This window comes from Narcine bancroftii, chromosome 4 (assembly GCF_036971445.1).
Source record: "Narcine bancroftii isolate sNarBan1 chromosome 4, sNarBan1.hap1, whole genome shotgun sequence".
NCBI lineage: Eukaryota > Metazoa > Chordata > Chondrichthyes > Torpediniformes > Narcinidae > Narcine > Narcine bancroftii.
The window spans coordinates 288,523,512-288,543,291 of NC_091472.1; the positions used below are offsets into that span (position 1 = coordinate 288,523,512).

General features: G+C 42.3%; 1 protein-coding gene across 5 annotated transcripts in view; it reads right to left on the reverse strand.

The window, feature by feature from the left end:
• LOC138762077 (polypeptide N-acetylgalactosaminyltransferase 3-like) overlaps positions 1-19,780 on the reverse strand; it is a 63,699-nt gene that overhangs the window by 33,171 nt on the left and 10,748 nt on the right. For 4 of the 5 annotated variants that reach the window (XM_069935336.1, XM_069935338.1, XM_069935337.1 and 1 more), the window contains exons 6-7: positions 16,196-16,313; positions 7,816-8,016 (exon numbers count right to left, since the gene is read on the reverse strand). In XM_069935336.1, coding sequence (XP_069791437.1) covers positions 7,816-8,016; positions 16,196-16,313 — 319 coding nt within the window. The remainder of the gene's footprint in view (positions 1-7,815; positions 8,017-16,195; positions 16,314-19,780) is intronic. The other variant, XM_069935339.1, reaches the window with a different exon arrangement.

Below are 19,780 nucleotides of genomic sequence, written 5' to 3' on the forward strand. Positions count from 1 at the left end.
AGCCCCTGTGCCAGATACCTGACCCCCACGACTCGTCCCTGATAGGCTGTTCCTCCCAGCAGTATCCAATGCAGAATACATATTGCTGAGTGGCACTTCCACAGGGGTACTCTGCACTGGTGCTCTCCCTCCTTCCCTCCTTCCCTCACAGTCACCCAATTCCCTGACTCCTGCCTTCTAGGGGTGACTGTCTCCCTGTAACTCTTCTCTATCACTGCCTCTGCTTCCCTTATGATCCTCAGTTCATCCAACTGCAGCTCAAGCTCTCTAACACGGTCACTCATTATATGCAATTGGATGCACCTTTTGCAGGTGTAGTCATCAGGAACAGCTGTGCAGTCTCTGATTTCCCACATGCCACAACTGGAGCACTTAACTACCCCAACTGACTCCATTTCCTCCTTTTATGTGGTGGATCTTGTCTTTTTTTTCCCCCACTGTTTTCTTCATACCAGACTTGCACATCTTCATCCAATGGTTTGCTTTACCATTGGCTCTAAATTCAGAACCTTATGCTCGGCATTTGTTTTGGTCATTGAAGGGGTGTTGCCTGCCACACTTCTTGCAGGTCTTGGGGGGGGGGGGGGGTTGCACTTTTCTGGTTGTGTTCTTTACAACATCAACCCTTCCTTCTCTTGCTGTGGGTGGATCTGCATAGACAGGGATTTCATTTGCATCCTCGTGGCTTCAAAGGCTCTGGCTGTGTCTCTCGCTTCGGCCAGCTTCAAGCTATGCTTCCCTATAAGAGACTTTTGCACTTAGGAATGGGCACCTCCCTCGATTTAGTTGATCAACTAAATTTTCGTCTATATCCTTAAATCTGCAATTTGCAGCAATAATTTTTAGTCCAGTGAGGAAGTTATTAGCAGTTTCATCAGTCTCTTGCATTAAGCCTTGAAATTCATAGTGTTTAATTCTGCGATTAGACCTGGGTTCAAGGTGAGAAGCAAACTGCAAATATCTCCTTGGATAATTTTTCTCCACCTCTGTAAGATCCCAGCTATTAAATAAGTCAAAGTCTGACTCCCCTGTCCAGAAAAGTATATAATTGACCTTCTCAGCTGTTGCATTTTTACAAATAGCTTTTGAATGCTAAATTGCTCTTTTGCTGAAGCTTTTTAAACAATTCAACAATGTCTTCAGCCTCCCAGTCCATCACTAGGTGAACTGCTGTTGCTCCAGCTATTTTTTTTTCCAATAACGTTTTCTTTTTCTCTTCTTCCCTCTTGTATTTTAGTGACTTACAATCAATTGTATAGCTTTATTCCTATTCTACTATAAAGCTGCCACCATGTCATGTCTGTGTTACATGAGAAGGCTCCTTAAATAACTTAAAGATGCAAGATTCAAATAACAGAAGAGATTTTACTTACTGATGTCTTCCACCATCTCATATACATATGCCCCACAGTGGTGCACTACAGTTACTACAGTGAGAAGGGCCTATTTTCGCACGGTTACAAAATAGTTCACATTGTCCTGACTATATAACATATGCCTTCTAGTATTTGACATTTTTTTACCCTGGTACAAAGATTCAGAGTGTCTACCTTATGCCTTGCTTATAAATTTCTGTCAGGACTCTCCTTAGCCTCCAAGGCTTCAAAGAAAACAATCCAATTTTGCTCAATCTCACTTTATATCTTATATTGTACAACTTTTTTTTTTAAAAAAGAAATGCAAAAATGACAAAGGGACTATTTATGTGTGCTCTGCTTTCTCAAATTGAAAAACAATCGGAAGCAGAGTATTAATTTGAGTCCACTGGAATTACAGCCAAGAAGCTTTTCCTTTTTTTTTCTCTTGTTTTGTGGCCTCAGTTCTAAGCTTTTCAGGCACTTTGGGTGATAAAAGACTGACGTTGTCATTATCTATTCTTGCGCTTCATCTTGAAGGGCCCTCTCGTCCTTTTGTCTTGGAATATGGTCACTTCAATACATGAAGATGATGAGATCATTCTTCCAACAATTATATCTCCTTTCCAGTGAGATGTTTAACCTTTAGTCCATGCAAGGATCAAGTGATAGGAAAATAAAATTGTTTACATCAAGACTCAATCAAGCATGATTCTGTACCATATTAACACCAGGCATCAGTAATGACTAACAAACCAATTCAACAGATCAGCATTTAGAGACCAAATAGCCAAAACTTTAGTTTCATTGATAATGAGTCACTAAGTGACTTACTTCCTTACTTGCCTTACTCTCTGTGGGTTCCAAGAGTTATGGGGATGTTGCGGAATTAATTACACGAGCTATCTAAATGTGCCAGTTGTCATTTTATAAATGACAGGAGATTGATTTGCTGATAATTTATTAACATCTTTATGATTTCCATGTTAAACGAGGTAAATTAGGTGTTTGTAATTATTTTGGTGGGATTGGACCATCCATTCAATCTCGTTATTTACCACTTTGTGCAAAGTAGGAGCAATCGTATTGTATAACTCAGGCAACATCCTGATAAACCTTTTCTGCACCCTTTCCAAAGTCTGCACATGTTTCCTAAGTAACCAGAATTGCACAAAATACTCCAAATGCAATCTAATCACCATTTTATAGAGTTCCTTATTCTTGTATTCAATCTCCAATCCAATGAAGGCAATCATACCATACACCTTATTTCCCATCTCATCTTGAATGGCCACTTTAAAGGCTCTATGGACCAGATTCCCAGATCACTCTGAACATCCTAGGAGATCTCAGAGACATTTTGTATTTTGCAAGGTTTCGACAGGGTGGATGCGGGTAAGATGTTTCCCTTGGTGGGTGAATCAAGGACAAGGGGTCATAGTCTGAAAATTAGAAGTTATCCATTTAAAACAGAGATTAGGAAGAACTTCTTTAGCCAGGGGGTCAGGGATCTGTGGAACTCACTGCCGCATACAGCAGTGGAAGCCAGTCAACTGGGAGTATTTATATAACAAATAGACAAGTATCTCATTAGTGAGGGCATCAAGGGATATGGGGAAAAGGCTGGAAATTGGAACTAGTGTAGAGTAGCTTAGTGTAGATTTATGGAACAGACTCGATGGGCCTAGTGGCCTCCTTACTTTAAGACTCCTGCCATTAACTTTATATATTCCCCTTACATTTGACCTGATTAAGTTCCATCTGCCATTTCTCTGCCTATGGCTGCATCCAAACCCATTTTTATATTTTGAAAGCACTCAACACCATTCACCACTCCACCAATCTTCATGACATCTACAGACTTACTAACCCACATTTTCATTCAAGCTATTTATAAATATCATAAACAACATGGCTGCTAACACAGATCCCTGTGGAACACCACTGTTCACAGACCTCCATCCTTCCACCGCACCATCCAGCTTCTATGGGCAAGCCAATTCAAAATCCAAGCAATCAATTCACCATGGATCCCATGTACCTATACCTTCTGCTTCAGGCAACGATGGGAAATCTTGTCAAATGCCTGACTAAAGTCCGTGGAGACATAGCCACTGCCCCACCTTCATCAACTACACTTGTCATCTCCTCAAAACTCAAATTTACAAGGTATGACCTGCCTTGAAAAAGATCACATTGACTGTCCCCAATATGGCCATGCCTTTCCAAATGTACACAATGCCATCCCCAAGTATCCACACCAAGAACCTCTGCACATTAGATCACTGACTAAACATTTCCCACAATTATGATTCCTTTCCAAATTGGTCAAAACTGCACAACAACCCTGTGGGAGTATTTTCAGGGCACACTGCAAAAGCTCAAAGTGGTAACCACCATCATCTTCTCAGTAAAAACAACACCACAGATAGGAGCAAACAATTAAAAGCAGGAAAGGTTCATTGGGTCAGGCAGTATCCGGAAAAAGACATGGTCAGTCAACATTTCAGGTCTGGACACTTTAATCGATCAAAGGTGGTTAAAACAATAATTTCTGGCCTTCCATTGATGTCTAAACCCATGAATGGATAAATTGTTCTGAAATTCTTTTAATATTCTTATCAAATGAATTCAACGTTCTACAACGTGAGACAATGCTCTAGTGCTACAGAATAGAGACAACACACTGAAATTCATGTAGTTATGCATCAGTTTGAACCAAGTTTAAAACATCTCAGGACCATTGCTGGAAGAGGAGGAGCGAGGGACTCAGAAGAGCTGTAATGCACGATCAATTACACAAAGACTGAAGTAATTGAAACTGAAGGCTTTTATTTGCAAGAGATGGATAGCATCCCTGTGTTGTTCACTCACACTGACCCAGACTCAAACTGGGGGCAGGCTTGTGGCATGACAGCCTTTATGGGGAAGAAAGGGGTGGAGTCAAGAGCCAGCCAGTGAGAGCAGGGTCAACCAGGAAAGGTCATGGCATTTACATATGGCAAATATGTACATAGTGGTTTCACCACAAGCAGTGAGGGTCTGGAACCAGCTTGAGGTGAGTGCATTTAAAAAGAGAATACTCTGAATGCAGCATGTGGGAAATCTGGGACAGCACAATTGTCCCCAATGACTGCACCTCCAAGAGGTGCATCCAGCTGCAGCTCTTGAAAGACTAAGTTAGGAAATGGTGACTGGAGCTGGATAAACTCTGGATCACTCAGGAGCCGGTGATAGAGAGGAGCTTCAGGGAGACGGTCATCCCAAAATGTCAGGAGGCATGTATCTGGGTGACTGTTAGGAGAGGGAAGGGAGATAGGCAGACAGTGCAAAATACCCCTGTGGCTGTTCCCCTAAAAAAAAGTATACTCTTTAGGATTCTGTTTGTGGTGGTGGGGGGTGTGGACGATCTATCAGAGACAAGTTGTGATGGCCACATCTGATTCAGAGGCTGGCTCCTCAGCTCAAAAGGGAAAGGGGGGGTTGAAAATAAAAGAGAGCTATGATGATTGGATTCATTGATTAGGCAAGTGGATAGGAGGTTCTGTGAACAGGATCAAGACTCCATGATAGTATGTTGCCTCCAGGGTGCCAGGGTCAGGGATGTCTCTGATCAATTTCATAGCATTCTGGATGGGGATGGTGAGCAGCCAGATGTTGTGGTCCATATAGGGACCAATGACGTAGATTGGAGTAGTGATGAGGTCCTGAGGAGGGAGCACAGAAAGCTAAAAAGCAGGTCCGCAAGGGTGGTAATCTTGGGATTGCTGCCTGTGCCACATGCCAGACAGGGTAGAATAGGAAGTTGTGGCAATTGAATGTGGGGCTGAAGATTTGGTGCAGGGCAGGGGTTCAGATCTGTGGATCTTTGGGATCTCTTCTGGGGAAGGCCGGACCGGTACGAAAAGGATAGGCTGCACCTGAACTGGAAATGGACCAAATTCTTGACAGGCAGGTTTGCTAGAGTTGTTCGGGAGGGTTTAAACTAGTTTGACTGAGAGATGGGAACCAGAATGTGAGTACAGAGAATAGGGCAGAAGTTCAAGAGCATGAGGCTATGTGTTCTGAGTTTGTGAGGAAGGACAGGGAGGGGACAAATCATAAAGGTAACCAGTTAGATTTAGATGTGTCTATTTCAACACTAGGAATAAAGGGGATGAACTTGGAACATGGATCAATATGTGGAAATACCATGTTATGGCCATTACAGAGACTTGACGGAGGACTAATTATGATGGGATGAGGCAGGAACTAGAGAGAGTAAATTGGAAACAGATGTTCAAGGGTGAAAGCACAGAACTAAAGTGGAGGTTTCTTAAGAGTGTGGATGAACAGATGAACCTTGGAGTCCAAATCCATACATCCCTCAAGGTCACGGTACAGGTTGACAGGAGAGTTAAGAAGGCCCATGGGATGCTGAACTTTATTAACCTTGAGACTGAGTTCAAGAGGAGAGGTCATGTTGCAATTCTACAAATCTGAGACAACAGAGTATTGTGTTCAGTTCTGGTCTCCTCATTATAGGAAGGATGAGGAAGCTATGAAGAGGGTGCAAAGGAGATGTACTAGGATGTTACCTGGATTGGGAAAACAAGTCTTTGAGGCAAGATTAGCAGTGCTGGGACTTTTCCCTTTGGAGATAAGGAGACTTAATAAAGGTCTACAAGACTCTGAGAGGCAGAGATAGGTTGGACAACCAGCACCTGTTTCCTGGGGTAGGATGGGGGGGAAGAAATAGCAAATACCAAAGCACATGTGTATAAAGTGAGGGAGGGAAGTTACGGGAAGACATCAAGGGGTAATTTTTTTTTCTTTTTTTTTTAAATACATAATTGTGGGTGCCTGAAATGCCTTGCCAGGGATGGTGGTGGAGGCTGAAACATTAGGGGCATTTCAGAGACTCTTAGACATGCACGTAGATGGAAGAAAACTAGAGGGTTACGGGGTAGGGAGGGTTAAGTTCTTTATTTTAAGGAATATGTGTTGGCACAATATTGAGGGCCAAAGGGCCTTTACTCTGCTGTCGTGTTTTATGGATTAAATAATGAGATTTCAAAATCAGATCTCCAACAAATCATCAGTGATCAACATTTTTCACCTAGTACAAATAAAATAGTTGGAAATGGTATCTCAGTGATGACATCATGAGGATAAGAAACCAAGTAATGAAGGTGAACAAGGTAAAAAGAAAATAGAAATCCAGAATGAGGAAGTGGCTAACAACATTCAAGTGTTGGGGGAACTTAGCAGGTCTCACAGCGTCCATCGCAGGTACAGATATATAACCAACATTTCAGTCTGGAATCCTTCAACAAGGTATGATCAAAATGCCTCGAGCAGTTTCAGACTCTGGGGGAACAGAGGATTGGCACAGGGCACCAGAAAAAGGAGAGATCACCCCCCCCCACCAAGCAGGAGAAGCAGAGGAGATGACCCATGGGGCAGTGACCACAGCAGCTGACCAGTGAGGAGTCCTGCGGCTGAAGGACCCATACAGGCGGTGGGCTGTTGGTGAGTCGAGTCGAGGAACCCACGCAGGCTGGGTGCTGCTGGAGACTGCAGTCAGGTCAAGGGACTCACATTAGGCTGTGGACTGGCTCAAAACTGGCTGGATGGGTACCAGGTATCGGAATCGGGTTGAGAGTGGGTGCCAAAGGGTTCCTAATCGTATCAGAGATTTGGATCTGGAGCTCTGGTTGCTGATGGTTTAGAATGAACTATGTGGCTGCAGGAGAGCTGGAGGTGAATCCATGGACACTCAGCAACTCTGGAGGAAATTCACTTTTGCTTCTCTTTCCCTGACTGCCAAGAGGCACTTCAGGCAATATTTGCCGATGGCAAATCTGTCTGCCTAACAGCAATATGATACTGTTTTTAATGAGATCTCAATAACTTGTATCTTGAAAAGCAGGCAGGTGCTTGAATTCACCCCTGATCAATTCTCACCTTTCCTCTAAGCCATATCCAATTATCCTCCCCCTGCATTTTCACCCCTCCTCCTTCCAGCCTTTTTATTCATACCTTGATGAAAAGCTCAGGCCTGAAACATTGGTTATGTATCTTTACCTCCAATGGACACGGCGAGACCTGCTGAGTTCCTCTAGCATTTTTGTGTTTTTTTTTTTAACTACAATCACAGCCTGTGCTGACTTTCATGTTTCATTGCAAAGCTATCATTCTGAAAAAGAAAGACAAGTTAGGTTCTACAATGTTTTGCTTTTCAGTTATTGCTGTTAAAGTTTAGAATTTATTGCATGAAGCAACAGAGAACTATATCAAAGTCACTTTGTCAACATGCTTATTTGAAAATAGATGTAATAACCATCTTAGTCTTCTACCTACTTAATTGGAAAATCTTCAGTTGTAAACCCAAAACTTAAAAACAGTTGCAAGCTCAGTTTTTCTCAGCAGTTAAAATGTAACAAATTTGGCACATGCTCACTTTCTCAATTTCACTTACCTCTTTGAATATCTGCATTGCCTCATTATTTCTTCTGTAAAATAGCTGTTTGTAATCACCCATCCATACTTCTGCCAGCCGTACCAGGTTTCGGGCTATAACTTTAGTACCTTTGGGGAAACTATGGGGACTTCTGGTGCGGAAGACGTGACCTACCACAGAACACGGTAATATTTCCAATTGTCCGCCACATAGCCAAACCTATTTGTTTAAAAAAAAAATGAAAAGGCTCCAACATTAAAGAACAAATTATTTGTTCTTGTCCAGTTGAGAATTTATTCTGAGAATTACAGAAGCAATGTCTTTGCAAATATTTTCTCAATTTTGAGATGAATTATGGTGCTTCAATGTAACTTTATTCCAACAAATGAAATGCAGCTTTCTTCACAGATGAAATATCTTGCTACTAGTTTTCACACAGATAACCCATTTAAAATTTAAAAAATACACTGAAAATGTAGACCAGCAAATACTGCAATTTAATGACCAATATTTAAATATTTTTAGTCAACTTTCTTAACAAAATCCTTCCAAGTCCCTTTTGTCAACTGCTTTCAGAATGTGCTGCTATGAGCACCCTGGGGATATTTCTATTGGGGATATGTTAAAAGGCATTAAATTGCAAAATGGCCTAAACATTTTGATATTTAAAAATAAGCTGAACTATCACATACTGAATGGCAGAATGGATCCAAAGATTGAAAACTCGATCCCAGCTTCACTTCTCACTTTCTAATGGAGCCTGATACCCATCATTTCTAGAATGAACAAGTCCAATGGGCCAAAAAGAGAGCAATATTGAACAGTCACAGCCTACCCTTCAGCACACACATGTGCCATTTGATTTCAAAGTACAGCCATTCAAGCTCATTCTGCTGACATTGCGGCTCTGGATTCCACTGCTGGCAGAGAGCTTGAAGGCGAAATTTAAATGTAGATGCACAGCACGGTAACAGGCCATTTTGGCCCATGAAACCATGCTGCCCAATTACCCTACACCCCAGATTCATTTTGAATGGTGGCAGGAAAGAGGAGCCCCTGTGGAAAACCCACACAGACACAGGAATAATGTATAAACTTCTTACAGACAGTGCCAGATTTGAACCCAATTGCTAGTACTGTAAAGGCATTGTGCTAAACGCTATGCCAACTGCTGGAGTAAATTGGACAGCACAATGTTCTTCAGCAGTTGCTGGACCAAACAAATCTCTATTTCAAATTAGGGGCTGCAACAAATACAACATTCCTCTTTTAAAAAAAAAATTGAACTCCTGGTCTCATTTCACAGATTTATCAGAGGGCACTGACATTTATTGCAAGATGGTACAGTCCAAAGCCAGCCACAAGCCATAAGCAGTTCAAGTTGTGGCTACTGTTAGGTCTGCTTTGTTCATGAATGAGTGAGACAAACACCAGACTGAGTCGAAATCAGGGTTCTTTGTTCTTTATTACCGGATTGTAACACTTGCGACTAACCATGTTAGTCGGAGAATGCATTCTGCCGTTATCAGCAAAATGGTGATTTTTTATACCCTTGGATATGTGCTTAGAACATCATCATATCATTACTTGTCCAATGACTAAAACTGTTGCTATCCTTTCCCTGCTAGCTTCCTGCCTCTCAATTCATCAATGTCTCTCTTATCTTGTAAGTACAAGGATGCATTCACATCTTGTTACAGCCCTGCACATTCCCATCTCATGATGTTTTACCTTACACTACCTACAGCTTTCTTTACTCCAAGGGACAACTATTCACAAACTTGGCTACAGTAATGAGGTGGTTACTGGCTTGAAGAATACAAATACATGGAAATGTAACACAACCACAAATCGTCCACACTTGGAAATGGAAGGGAATTGTTATGGTTATATGGTTCGGGTTGAAAGCTTGAACATTCTTGCCATGTTGATTTGATGATTTTGGTTTTCATGTTTCACACAGATGATGGCACTGGAAGGATCAGTAATAAAGGGGTGACAAAATGTATCATTCTCACAAAAAAAAGATTTCTCCTCTTTGCTCATCACCTTTTTAGTGTCTGAAATTTATTCCACATTGTGCATGGAGGGTTCTGGGAAAATGTAGGACAACAGTAGAATTGCAGGATAGCTTGTGCAGCAGGAGGCAATGTTGAAAGAGGTAGAACAATCTTTAGTGCTTACTGTGATATTTTAAAAACACATTTGGAGCTAGTTAGACCATTATATCCTTCCGAGAGGCAATCATATTAAATGGTTTCCTATCCTCTCAGTTAGGAATTATGTTCTTCACAAAAAAATTCTCTACTTATTTTGGTGCAGCAGCATGTATCACTGTGTTTAATAAAAGCTAAGTATAGTGATAGTAAATTAAAGTACAACAGTAAACCAATACCATGATTCCTTGCAATATTCCATGTGCACATGCACGATAATGGTTAATGCAGTACATTGCAAATCAAATTTGCTCTGTATTTATTAGCCAGAGTTTTGTATACAATGTGTTCACAATTAAATTCATGAGTAAAACATGAAAGACTGCATTAAAAAAATTCTGCATGATGTAAAAAAACACAATGCTGGAGAAACTCAGCAGGTCAAATAGTGTACTTTATATAGCAATGATAAAGGTCCATAACCAAAGTTTCGGGCTTGAGCACTTCAAGGTAGGAGGAAAATGTAGCCAGTTGCTCAAACAAAATAGTAGGGAAGGAGGGGCCTGTGGAGGAACACAGTCCCATAAGCAGGAGGTAATATATGGATAAGGGAGAGAGGGAACACCAGCAAACAGGGGGAGGAGGGGTGGGAAAGGTTCTGAATAGGTGAAGAGCTGAAGGAAAGAAAGAGATGGTGAAGAGAGGGAGAACAAGGAGTGGGTTAGCAGATGTTAATGCCATCTGGTTGGCGAGTGCCCAGACAGAAAATTAGATGTTGCTCCACCAATTTACATGTGGTCCTGGTTTGACAGTACACAAATCCATGGACAGCCATGCAAGTGTGGGAGTGGGGCACAGAATTGAAATGGTTGGTTACTGGGAGATCCTGGTCATTGATGTGGTCAGAGCAAAGGTGCTCAGCAAAGCGATCTCCCAGTCTCCATACAGTATCATCAATCTAGATAAGGCTGCAATGGGAGCACCAGATGCGTAGATGACTCACGTGGATACACAAGTGCTGCCTCACTTGGAAGAGCTGCTTAGGGCCCCAAATGGTGGTGAGGGAGGCAGTGTGGGCACTAAATGTTGCATTTACTTTGGCCACAGAGGAAGGGGAGGGGCAAATGGCGGGGAGAGATGAGTGTTTGAGGGAGTCACAGAAGGAGCGGTCCCAATGGAAGGCAGAGGGGGTGGAGAGGGAAGATGTGTCTGGTGGTGGGATCACGTTGTAGAAATTACCGAGGATAATGTGTTGCATGCAGAGGATGGTACAGTGGTTGGTGAGGACAAGAGGAATACTGCATTTGTTACGTCGGGGGCAGAGGGGGCCAGGGCAGATGAGTGGGAAATGAAGAGGATGTGGGCAAGGACTGGGTTAATCATGGTGGAGGGGAAGCCACATTTTGTTTTAATATAAAAGAAGATATTTTGTATAATCTGGGCTGGAAGAAGTTATATTGTGAACAAATTCAACAGAGATGGAGGAATTGAGAGGAATAGAATCCTTGTAGGGTACTGGAAGTGTAGTTGAGGTAGTTATGGGAGTTGGGGGTAAAACACAGGATTCTGTTGATACCGTGGTTAAGTGAAAAAACACACACAAATACAGAATCCTGTGTTTTACCTCTGATTACTGCAACAGCTCTGCGAAAGCTCTCCAAGGGATGCCTACCCTGAAGAGGTTTGCCTTTGTTCTCCTCAGGGAGTTCTGTTGGATTCTCTCTCACTACTCCCTATCTGTCACCCCTGCTGCTCTCAAGCTCTACAACCATGTACTCACCCAGACTCAACTCCACAGCCAAGTTGCCTTCCGCTCTACTTCCCTCCACTGCCAGCTCATGGGCATTCTCCAACCCCAAGGCATGAACATAGAGTTCACTGCATTCCACTAATCAGCTTGCCTTCCTGTGATAGTACGGATTCTATCACCAATGTGTATATGTACAGATGGTAGTGTAAGATGACTGTGATTGGCTGAGAGTGTAGTCACACCTACTGGCAGGTCTTAAAGGATTGCTCCTAGCCAGACCAGGTCATTCTTGGCTGGTCGACCTACTTGTGATATGCTCCAGTCTTTTAGTTAATAAAATTGTAATGTGCGTCGAAAGAACCAAAGACTTGTTGATCCAAACCAAGGCTTTTACCAGACGACGGGAGGACACAGTCTCGGTAAGGGACCTAGCCCAAGCCGGATCAGATGCAGCAGTGCCTTTAACCTAATCTCCAACAATTCCTTCTCCCCCAGTTCATGTGCTTGAACAGAGGGACCAGCAACACCCCACCAGCTCAGGCCAGACTGTCGACAATGGCGTTGGGGAATTGAGCAAAGCAGTGGCCGCATCCTGCATGTCTGCCGGTGACACAACTCCGGCGACCCCAATCCCGGCGCCACGGTGGTCACGCCGGATGGTTAGACCCCCTGACCAGTACAGCCCCTAACCATTCACCCTGGGGTCAGTTCTCAAAGAAGGGGTGAATGTGATAGTACAGATCTATCACCAATGTGTATTTGTACATATGTACAGATGGTAGTGTAGGATGACTGTGATTGGTTGAGAGTGTAGCCACACGTACTGGCAGGTCTTAAAGGATTGCTCCTAGCCAGACCAGGTCATTCTGGACTGGTTGACCTACTTGTGATATGCTCCAGTCTTATAGTTAATAAAAGCCTTGGTTTGGATCAACAAGTCTTTGGTTTTTTCCTTTTTTTTTTTTTTTTTTAAATTTTTTATTTTTCACACCATAAATCACAATAGCCATGATATACACTTTTTCTTTTCCACACATTTACAGTGACTTTTTCTCCCTCCCCCCTCCCTCCTCCCAAGCCACCCCCCCACCCCCCCCCCTCTCATCCATTTTAGGTATACAATCTAGGTTGCATTAATTCAGTTAGACAATGTTGTCATTCAACAAAAATACACCAGAAATTCTACTGAGTCCATTCTTTTCTTTTCTTCTCCTTCCATCAACTTAGGTAATGTTTGTTCCCGGTAGGTTTTCGCTATTGTATTTAATGTAAGGCTCCCATACTTGTTCGAATATTTCAATATTATTTCTTAAACTATATGTTATTTTTTCTAATGGAATACATTTATTCATTTCTATATACCATTGTTGTATTTTCAAATTATCTTCCAATTTCCAGGTTGACATAATACATTTTTTTGCTACGGCTAGGGCTATCTTGACAAATCTTTTTTGTGCATCTTCCAAGTCAATTCCAAATTCTTTATTTTTTATGTTACTTAGGAGAAAGATCTCTGGATTCTTTGGTATATTGTTTTCTGTTATTTTATTTAATATCTGATTGAGATCATCCCAAAATTTTTCTACTCTCTCACATGTCCAGATTGCATGAATTGTTGTTCCCCTTTCTTTTTTACATCGAAAACATCTATCAGATACTGTTGGGTCCCATTTATTTAACTTTTGCGGTGTAATGTATAGTCTGTGTAACCAATTATATTGTATCATACGCAGCCTCGTATTTATTGTATTTCTCATCGTTCCAGTGCATAACTTCTCCCATGTTTCCTTTTTTTATCTTTATATTTAAATCTTGTTCCCATTTTTGTTTAGTTTTACCATTTGTTTCCTCATTCTCCTTTTCTTGCAGTTTAATATACATATTTTTTATAAATCTTTTGATTAACATTGTATCTGTAATCACATATTCAAGGTTACTTCCCTCTGGTAAACTCAAGTTGCTTCCTAATTTATCTTTCAAGTAAGTCTTTGGTTTTTTCGACGCACATTACACTTCCTTCCTCCACCCCCCAGTAGTATTTCCAGTTCCTACTGTGTCTCTCCAACTAGGCTAGACTCCTCCCCCTCTTCCTGCAGTCCTCCCTGTCCTCTTCACCTATCATCTCCCACCCTCACCACCCCCCTTTCCCCCTTTTGTTCAGCCATCTCTCATGTTCCCCCACACCTTGAAGGGCTCCAGCTCAAAATGTTGGTGATGTATCTTTACCTTTGCTACATAAAGGCACTGTTTGACCTGCTGAGTTTCTCCAGCATTTGTATGTTTTTAGTTACGGGAGTTGGTAGGTTTGTTTATATATTTTTTAAAAAGTAACGTCAGTAGAAAGGAGAGTGTTGCTGGTGATGGACCAAGTGAATTTGAGGTTGGGGTGAAAGTAAGCAGCAAAGTGAAAAAAGTTGACAAGCTCATCGCAGGTACATAAGGCATTGCCAATGTAGTCATCAATGTTGCAGAGAAAGAGTTGAGAGGCTTTGGCTGTGTAGGCTTGGAACATGGATTGCTCCACAAAGCTCACAAACAGGAAAGCATAATTGGGATCCATGCAGGAACCCACGGCTACTCCTTTGATTTGTAGAAAATGGAATGTGTCAAAAGAGAAGTTGTTAAGGGCAAGAACAAGTTCTGCCCCATGGAGGAGGGTGGTGATAGAGTGGGGACTGGTTACATCTCTTGTCAAAAAAGAAACAAAGGGCTTTGAGATCTTCTGTATGAGAGATGCAAGTGTAAAGAGGTTGGACGTCCATACAAATTCAGGGAATTGGAAGTCATTGAAGAGATGGAGGGCAGGCAAGGTCTCATGGATGTAGGTAGGGACTGGGGTGAAAAATGGAATTTAGGCAAAAATGATCCTAGGTCTGTGGGCCAGGAGCATACCGAAATAATGGATTGACCTGGATAATTCTGTGCCTTTCTCTTAAATCTTCTGTCTTTGAGGTATCTATTCCCAAGAGAAGGGTTTCTAGTCCTGATCATCGGAAATGTCCTCCTTCTTCCAAAAATGTGGCCCCCTCTGCTCCTGGTCTCAAAAAAAAGGTCACCCCTCCCACTGCAACAACTTCCACACCCAACATATTCTCTGTAATTTCTGTCACCACCACCAGACACATCTACCCCTCTCTTCCCTCTTCCATAGGGACCACTCCCTCTATAAATCCCTTGCCCCCTTAGCACCTCTCCTGAGCCACAGAAAGTGCCACACCTGCACACATACCTAGTCCCTCACCACTATTCAAGGCCCCAAACAGTTCTACCAAGTGAAACAACACTTCATTTATGTATCCACAGGAGCCATCCACTGTATCCAGTGCTCCCACTGTGGCTTTCTCTATGTCGGAGAGACTAGACACAATCTGGGAGGTCACGGTGTCTGAATCAATGACCAAGATTTTCCAGTGGCCAACCATTTTGACTCTGTGCCCCACTCCAGTGGTGACATGTCTGTCCATGGCCTCATGTATTGTCAAACCAAGACTACCTGAAAATTGGAGAAGCAACACCTAATTTTCCACTCTCAAATGGATGGCATTAACATGGACTTCTGGTTTCTGCTAGACTACTTCCTGCTGCTCTCCCTCTCTTCCCTATCCCTTTCCCTCTCCATTCACAGAGCCTTACCATCTCCCCTTATTTACAGGTATAGAACTCCCTTATCCACTCATTACCTCCTGCCTGTGGGACTGTGATCCTTTTCCCTTCCCCCTTCCCCCACCCAACCAATTTGTTCGGGCACTTGCCACCATTTTGCTCATACTTTAATGAAGGGCTCAATTGGTTATGTATCTTTACCTTTGCTATACAAAGTACACTGCTTGACCAGAGTCTCTCCAGCTTTGTGTTTTTACAATTAAATTAATGAATACTTTTAAATCTGGTTGACTTCCCTTTCTCATACATGAAAAGATAATAACACAAAAAAGTGCTTCTTATTTAGCAAAAGTTGAATACTTGCAATTGCATACATCATCCCAACAAATCATTGAATTGAATTTAGCACCACAAAAAAAAACACTTGCTACTTGAATATTTTGATGTTCATCTTAAGTAGCTTAAATGCAAATTCCAACCAACTGAACACAGTCCCAATGAAGATGGCCAAGGTAAACCCTACAATAACTTTATGAGACTCAAATTGAACATTTAAAGTGCACAATTTCCCCACAACAACCAGATGAAGTCCTCAATTTAAAGTTTCCATATTCCAATTCAAAATATTAGCTTTTAAAATGGAATAGCATCACAAGGTTTCTAACTTGTGATGCTATTCCATTTTAAAAGCTAGAATTTGAATATAGAACAAAACCTTGATTATCCTTTTCTTCCTACGGATGTTGTGTGACCTGCCAAGTTTCTCCAGCGCATTTGTGGATTGCACTCAACCCCAGCATCTGCAGACTCTTGTTTAAACAAGGTTTCTAAGTATTCCAATTTGAGAATTTCATGCACAGTATCAAAATAAAACAAACCAAATACTTACCCTGAAAGACATTTCAATGTTCTCACCACCCCATATTTCCATCTGCTTATCATAAGCACCTATGTGTTCAAAGTATTGCTTAGAGATAGCAAATAGCCCACCTGCAAATGTTGGTGACCTGTAAAATGAGAGAAAGACGCAGTATGTTATACACCTCTCTTCTTGGATTCAAGGAGGCTGTTGTCAAACGAAGGTCCCCCAACAAAATATCAACTAATTTATGCCTAATATCTTGCAGATTTGGAGACTTGATCACTTCCTCCTTAGTTTTATGAGGATGTACTCACTCACAAATGGAAAAAGAGACATTTTTATGCCACAAGAAAGATTTTAGAATGCACATCCCTGGGTAGACAGGCTGTTCAAGGAGAGCAAGGGAAGAGTTGGCTGGGGCATTAACAATGATCTTCACATCCTCCCTGGCCACAGGGTAGGTACCGGAGGATTAGAGATAAGCAAATATCATCCCTTTGTTTAAAAAAAAAAAATAGGGAGAATCCTTGGAATTAGGGACCAGTGTGTCTTAGGTCAGTGGGGGAGCAAACTATTGGAGAGGATTCTTGGGGACTGGATTGGCAAGCATTTAGAGAAGCACAGCTTTTTCAGGGATGATCAGCATGGCTCTATGTGGGGCTGATCTTGCCTACTGAGGGGAATTGAAATTTTTTTTTGAGGAACTAACAAAAGAAATTGATGAAGTCGGGGCAGTAGATACAATCGATTTTATTTCGACATTTGACAAGATCCCCCATGGTAGATTCGTTAAAGTAACAAGGCATGGAAACTTGACTGCATGGATTCAGAATTGGCAGAGGGTAGAAATAGATGGAATGTATTCTGCCTAAATGTCAGTGATGAGTGGAAATCTGCAAGGATCTGTTCTGGAATTCCTGATATTTTTGTAAGTGACCTGGACAAAGAATTAGAAGGATAGGTAAATAAGTTTGCAGATGACATGAAGGTTGGAGGTGTTGTGGATAGTATAGAAGGTTGTCATAGGTTACAACAGGATATAGACAGAATGCAGAGTTGGGAAAAAAAGTGGCAGATGGAGTTCAATTTAGATAAGTGTGAAGAGATGCATTTTGGATAGTCAGACTTGAAAGTATAGTACATGATTAATGGAAGGTTTCTTAACAGTGTGAAAAAAGAGGGCCCTTGGGGTCCAAATCCACAGGTCTCTCAAGATCACCACACATGTTGATAGGGAAATTAGAAGGCTAATGGGGGTTGAATATTCAAGAGCCATGAGTTAATGTCTCTTCTTCTTTGGCTTGGCTTCACGGACAAAGATTTATGGAGGGGTAATGTCCACGTCAGCTGCAGGCTCGTTTGTGGCTGACAAGTCCGATGCGGGACAGGCAGACACGGTTGCAGCGGTTGCAAGGGAAAATTGGTTGGTTGGGGTTGGGTGTTGGGTTTTTCCTCCTTTGTCTTTTGTCAGTGAGGTGGGCTCTGCGGTTTTCTTCAAAGGAGGTTGCTGCCCGCCGAACTGTGAGGCGCCAAGATGCATGGTTTGAGGCAAGATCAGCCCACTGGCAGTGGTCAATGTGGCAGGCACCAAGAGATTTCTTTAGGCAGTCCTCGTACCTCTTCTTTGATACACCTCTGTCACGGTGGCCAGTGGAGAGCTCGCCATATAACACGATCTTGGGAAGGCGATGGTCCTCCATTCTGGAGATGTGACCTACCCAGCGCAGTTGGATCTTCAGCAGCGTGGATTCGATGCTGTTGGCCTCTGCCATCTCGAGTACTTCGATGTTAGGGATGAAGTCGCTCCAATGAATGTTGAGGATGGAGCAGAGACAACGCTGGTGGAAGCGTTCTAGGAGCCGTAGGTGATGCCGGTAGAGGACCCATGATTCGGAGCCGAACAGGAGTGTGGGTATGACTACGGCTCTATATACGCTAATCTTTGTGAGGTTTTTCAGTTGGTTGTTTTTCCAGACTCTTTTGTGTAGTCTTCCAAAGGCGCTATTTGCCTTGGCGAGTCTGTTGTGTCTCGTTGTCGATCCTTGCATCCGATGAAATGGTGCAGCCGAGATAGGTAAACTGGTTGACCATTTTGAGTTCTGTGTGCCCGATGGAGATGTGGGGGGGCTGGTAGTCATGGTAGGGAGCTGGCTGATGGAGGACCTCAGTTTTCTTCAGGCTGACTTCCAGGCCAAACATTTTGGCAGTTTCCGCAAAACAGGACGTCAAGCGTTGAAGAGCTGGCTCTGAATGGGCAACTAAAGCGGCATCGTCTGCAAAGAGTAGTTCACAGATAAGTTGCTCTTGTGTCTTGGTGTGAGCTTGCAGGCGCCTCAGATTAGCAGCTTTATAAAGCTCTGGGTAGATCACACTTGGAATACTGCTCATTACGGAAAGAAAGTGGAAGCTTTGGAGAGAGGGCAGAAGAGATTTACCAGGATATTGCCTGGATTGGAGAATGTGTCTTATGGAGGCAAGGTTAACAGAGTTAGGGCTTTTCTCTTTGGAGCAAAGCAAGATAAGAGGTGATTTAGAGGTCTGCAGGATTATGAGAGCTATAGATACAGTGAACAACCAGCACCTTTATCCACAGGGCAACAGCAGCAAATGCCAGAGGACAACTGTCTAAGCAGAGGCAAGGAAAATTCAGGGGAGACCTCAAGGGTAAGGTTGTTTTTTTAAAAAAAATACACAAGGCAGTGGATGCCTGGAATACATTGTCTGGGGTGGTAGTGGAGGATTGTACAATGGGGTAATTTTAAAGACACTTGGATGCAAGAAAAATTGAGGGTTATGAAAGTGAGGTAGAGAACATGGAGTAGGTTTAAAATATAGGTCAGCACATCCTGAGCCAAATGGCCTGTACTATACCGTATGGTTTTATCCCTGGCCTCATCTGGCATTGAACTGAAAGAGTATCCGAGAATACAGAATATTTGTTAGGGCACAGCTCAAATGGTATTCAATGTTCTGGTCATTACACTAGACTAGAGGAATGAGAATATAGCACTGAAGAGTGTACCGAGTGATTTAGAGAATGTTGCCAGATATGGAGAATTATAAATGCAAGAGACTGTCTGGATTAGAGAAACAGAATACATAATGAAGTGAAAAGACTACAAGAAGGTAAACAATAACAACTCATTTCTACATATTAGTAACTAGCAGACATGGTTTAAAATGAATTAATAGGAGGATTATAGGGGATTTGAAAAAACCTCATTCAACATGCAGTGGTGGTCAGAAATTTACTGACTGAAAGGGTGGAGGAGCTGCATTTTAAGAAGTATCCGGATAAAAGTCACACTAACTGGTGCATTGATGTCTCTTGTAAATACCTTCCCAGCAGAGATAGATTAGCTGATGGTGAAATGCAGACCCTTCTACCTACACAAGAAATTCACTTCATGCTGATTGCCACAGTTTACATTCCACCTTCAGAAAATGATGGTGAAGCAATGAAGGAACTTTATGTTGCCATCTGGGTAGCCCAGACATTCCATCCTGATGATTGCATGATTGTAGCTGGCAACTTTAATCACATCATCAACCTGAAAACTGTTCCACTACTCTTTCAACAGCATGTTAACCTTGCCACCAGAAAAGAGAAAA